We start from the raw sequence: 4,378 nt of genomic DNA, 5'->3' as shown, positions 1-4,378 counted from the left end.
CAAATATTTAATAAACTCCTACTATGTGCCAAGCAAGCTTTTCCTTTTTGATACTATTTCAAAGTTCTTTCTTTGTTTTTAAAATTAGTGCCAAAAGGGAAAGGCATTATAATTTGTAAATGAAATCACACATCTTATAACCCATTAGCTTAGTAGTTGGAGCTACTTAGGCTTTAGCTGCAAGACTATTGTTATAGTACCAAGGAAAAAATGTTATATGTGCAATAAGACTGTGCATTAAAAAAAAAATACAGGGACGCCTGGGTGGCTCAGTCGGTTAAGCATCTGCCTTCGGCTCAGGTCATGATCCCAGGGTCCTATGATCGAGTCCCGCATCGGGCTCCCTGCTCCACGGGATGCCTGCTTCTCCCTCTCCCTCTGCCTCTCTCTCTCTCTGTCTCTCATGAATAAATAAATAAAATTAAAAAAAAAATAAAAATAAATAAAAATATAGAAACAAGCAGTAAAAAGATGAGTTCAAAACATACTGTAACATTATTACATATATTATATAATATATACTCGTATGTATATAGCACACAGATATGTATACACATCCATCCTGGTAGTTCTCTGAAGAACTCTGACTAATCCACAAATCCAAAAGAAAAAGAAGCCTTGTAAAAATGTCACCTTTCCATCTAAAAAGATGAGTTCCAGATCTCCGGATCCCTGGTGGTTTTTCCTTTGTGGAAGTATTTCCACCAGGTCAGGCCCTGCAACTCAGCGTTCTCTCTGATGATGTGCATGTTCATGTATCCTTATTATAACACAGAGGACCCATCACACAGGAGTTTTAGCATCTCTTCAGAGCTCACACGGTCCACACCAAGCACTGAGAATGTTGCTGGTATCCTCCAGTTCCTACTCCGCTGAGTTCATTAGGAGTAGACCATATGCCCTGGGCTGGGTACCTTACAGCTTCATGGTCACATGTATCTTCACAACACACCCCAAGGGCCTTGCTGCCAATGAGCAAATCCTGCAGCTGGGCTATCAGGGCTCCTTCACCTTTGCTGATGGACTTCCAAGGATACTCAACCCTTCTCATGAGCGATCTCAATGCCCTAAGTCTTCTCCATAGAGAAGAATGACCTAAGAATCTGGCTTGAAACTAATTTTGTCATGAAACCAAATCACACAGAATGACAGGATGCCATTTCACAGGTCAGTTTTCTAGGGCTGCTGTAACAAAGCACATAAACCTAGTGACTTAAAGCCACACACATCTATCCTCCTCTATGCTGGAGGCCGGAAGAAAAAATCAGAGTCACCAGGTGAGAGTCAAGGTGTGAGCAGGGCCGCGTCCTTCGGAGGATCCAGGGGAGAATCTGTCTCCTGCTTTCCCAGCTTCCAGAGGCAGCAGGCATTCCTTGGCACAAGGTTCCTGGCTCAGTTACTCCGATGCCTCCTTCCAGTGTCACATCTCCTACTTCTCTCTGTGTCTGACCCTTCCTGCCCCCTTTTAGAAGAACACTTGCAATTATAGCAGACCCATCTGGATGATCCGGGGTAATTCTTCTGTCTCAGATCCTTAACTGCATATCATCTGCATGCAGTCCCTTTTGCTGGGTAAGAGAACATAGTCACAGGCTCTGGAAAAGGACATCTTAGGCGTGACGGATTAGCATTAATCATTTACATCAACAATTGTAAAATAATGAAATGGAACCCGAGGGTCTCATTGTCAGTGTTGATGTGACAAGGCGTCTCCGTAACTTCTCTGGAATCAGTATTTCTCTCTGGCTGTGTGAATGGGGTGTGTGCCTGGGGCTGCACCTGCCCTCTTTCCTGAAAGGTGTCTATTCCTTCTAATGACAGCTTTTCCCTCCCAGTCAGGACCACACTTCTCCCTGCAGGCACACGAGAGGGATGCATTCCTGATCACCAACTGCACTCACATGCAGATTGTAATGGATTCCTGCTTCACCACTTCAGGGCAGTGTGACTGGGGACAAATCATCTCTCAGATTTGCATTTTCTGCATTTCAAAAATGTGAATAGTAATAGATGTGGGTCATATCTAATTGTGCAGAAATAATGATTTGTTTTGAGACTAGAAGAGTGAATGCACATGATACCCTTCCTACAACATTTAGCAAGCAGCAGGCACTCATATGTGATAGATAGCCATTCTTAGGTTTATTATTATAAAACATCTGCTGCGTGCAACTCAAATATCTGGCCATAGCTTTGAGTAAGAATTTACACCAACAGAAGGCCGCCTTCCTGGATGCTCTTCCAGAACCCCACATGGGAGTCAGATAGACCTCCATGTGACTCCTTCATTCAGCTGTTGTATGACCTCCACCAACATTTCTCATCTGCATTCAGGGTGTGACCTCTCTCTATGCCATCTTGACATAGCACTGTGCTCTCCAACACATCCCCCATTGAGATTCAAGTAAAACACAGGAAAGAGAAATTGATGTTTGACTGAAAGTAATGTGGGGAAATAGGGATAAGGATTTCCATGAGATAAAAGAATGCAACACCCTTTTAACATTCTGTATGTTCTGTATGTTCTAAGCACTGAACCTTCTCTCCCGCACCTCTCTCTCTGTGTCTCTCCTTCTTTCTCCATTTTGCCTTCGGACATCAGTCACTCAGCTCATATCAACATTTAAACCTCCTTAGGATCTATCCCCTTCATAGACAGTGAGGAACTATAAACAGTCAACTATCTCCTTGGAGACAAACAGTTTAAGTTCTTTTGTGCATTTGTTATAATGAAAAGATAATACTTATACAACACTGGACACAGTGCCTGATAAGAAAAGCCCAATGCTGGTGGTCTTTATTATTATGCTTATTTTTGTTCATCCTTATGGTGGGGGAGGGAAGGTCCTCCTTTGCTTCTTCATTCAAGAAGAACCATTGGAAAAAAAAAAAAAAGAAGAACCATTGGCATCAGTGCCCAGACACATCCATGTGATGCCCCCTACCAGCCCATAGGTAGATAACACATTCTTAGACAGAGGTAATGAGTTGGAGTTCATCACACGGGGTCAAGAACAAGAGATGGTGATTGCTAGAGCTTATGCAAAATTGGGGAAAAACAAACCATGACATGCATCCAACACCTATGGATGCATCCAACAATACCTATTCAGTATTTTCATATACTGAATCTCTACAAAATTCCTATAGAATGAGTCCTTATTATTCCCAGCCCTTCTGTCTTATTTCCTCACCACCATATTTCCTCCAGCCATCAGGTGCTTAGGGGACTGAATTTCCTCTGGAAGCTTTTCTTTATGGCATTCTTGAGCTCCTTATTCCTGAGACTGAAAATGATCGGGCTGAGAAAGGGAGTGAAGACTATGTAGGTGGTGGCCATCAGAGTGTTACTGTCCATAGAATGGGGGCCCTTGGGCTTGAGGTAGATAATGGAGGCAAAACCGTAGTGCACAATGACCACAGTGAGGTGGGACACACATGTGGAGAAGGTCTTGTGCCTGCCCTCAGCAGAGGGGATCCTCAATATGGCAGCCACAATGAAGACATAGGAGAGGATGATGAGGAATAAACAGCCCATCAGAGCTGTGACACACACCAGGATCACACCCAAGGTGACAGAGGATGTCTCTTTCCCACAGGCCAACTTTAGGAGGGAAAGCACATGGCAGGCAAAATGGTGAATCACATTAGACCCACAGAAGGTGAGGTGAAAAACTATCAGGGTCACCATCATCCCCATGACTGAGCCACCAGCCCAGGTCCAGGACACTAGACGGGCACAGGTGTGGGTGCTCATGAGCACGTTGTAGCGCAGGGGGTGGCAGATGGCCACGTAGCGGTCGTAGCCCATGATCATGAGCAGGAAGGAGTGGGTGAAGCCGAATGTGAAGGAGAAGAACATCTGGCTGGCACAGGCCACAAAGGTTATGGTGTGGTGGGTTGAGAGCATGTCAACCAGCATGCGAGGGGTAAGGGTGACAGTGAACAGAATCTCAGAGGTGGACAGGGCACACAGGAAGAGGTACATGGGCGTGTGCAGGCTGCACTCACTCCACACAGTGGCCATGATGATCAGGTTCCCCAGCAAGGTAAACAGGTACATCAGCAGGTACAGCAGGAAGAAGGCAGGCAGGAGATGCTGTGGGAAGTTGGAGAAGCCCACGAGGATGAATTCGGACACCATGCTATAGTTCTGACCAGCCACAGATGCTGCATCTGGTGAAACCAGACAGGATATGAAGGTACATGGTTTATCCCATGAAGGACAAGGATGAGTCAGCATCAGAAAACCCTAATGAATCGTTGAACACTGCATCAAAAACTAATGATGTACTATATGTTGGTTAACTAAACATAAAAAAAAAGAAAACCTATCATGTGAATTAGTCACATGAATAGACAAAAAGGAAATGTCATA

The 4,378-nt window shown here is 44.5% G+C and overlaps 1 protein-coding gene across 1 annotated transcript; it reads right to left on the bottom strand.

Moving 5' to 3' along the window:
- Nucleotides 1–3,214: 3,214 nt before the first annotated feature.
- On the bottom strand, nucleotides 3,215–4,159 carry LOC123833991 (olfactory receptor 10H4-like). Its single transcript, XM_045862820.2, has one exon. It carries the CDS (start codon nucleotides 4,142–4,144, stop codon nucleotides 3,215–3,217), a length of 930 nt encoding a protein of 309 aa, XP_045718776.2. The 5' UTR covers nucleotides 4,145–4,159.
- Between the last annotated feature and the right edge of the window lie 219 nt (nucleotides 4,160–4,378).

The sequence above is a fragment of the Mirounga angustirostris genome, unplaced genomic scaffold (assembly GCF_029215605.1).
Source record: "Mirounga angustirostris isolate CCGP_5_RB_7025 unplaced genomic scaffold, mMirAng1.0.hap1 SCAF_1, whole genome shotgun sequence".
In the NCBI taxonomy this organism is placed as follows: domain Eukaryota; kingdom Metazoa; phylum Chordata; class Mammalia; order Carnivora; family Phocidae; genus Mirounga; species Mirounga angustirostris.
The sequence above is the reverse complement of the archived record's forward strand: the minus strand, read 5'-3'. Positions and strand labels throughout refer to the sequence as shown.

Bases quoted from the DNA above. Each gene is read 5' to 3' on its own strand.
- LOC123833991 (XM_045862820.2), bottom strand. From the start codon at position 4,144: ATGGTGTCCGAATTCATCCTCGTGGGCTTCTCCAACTTCCCACAGCAT.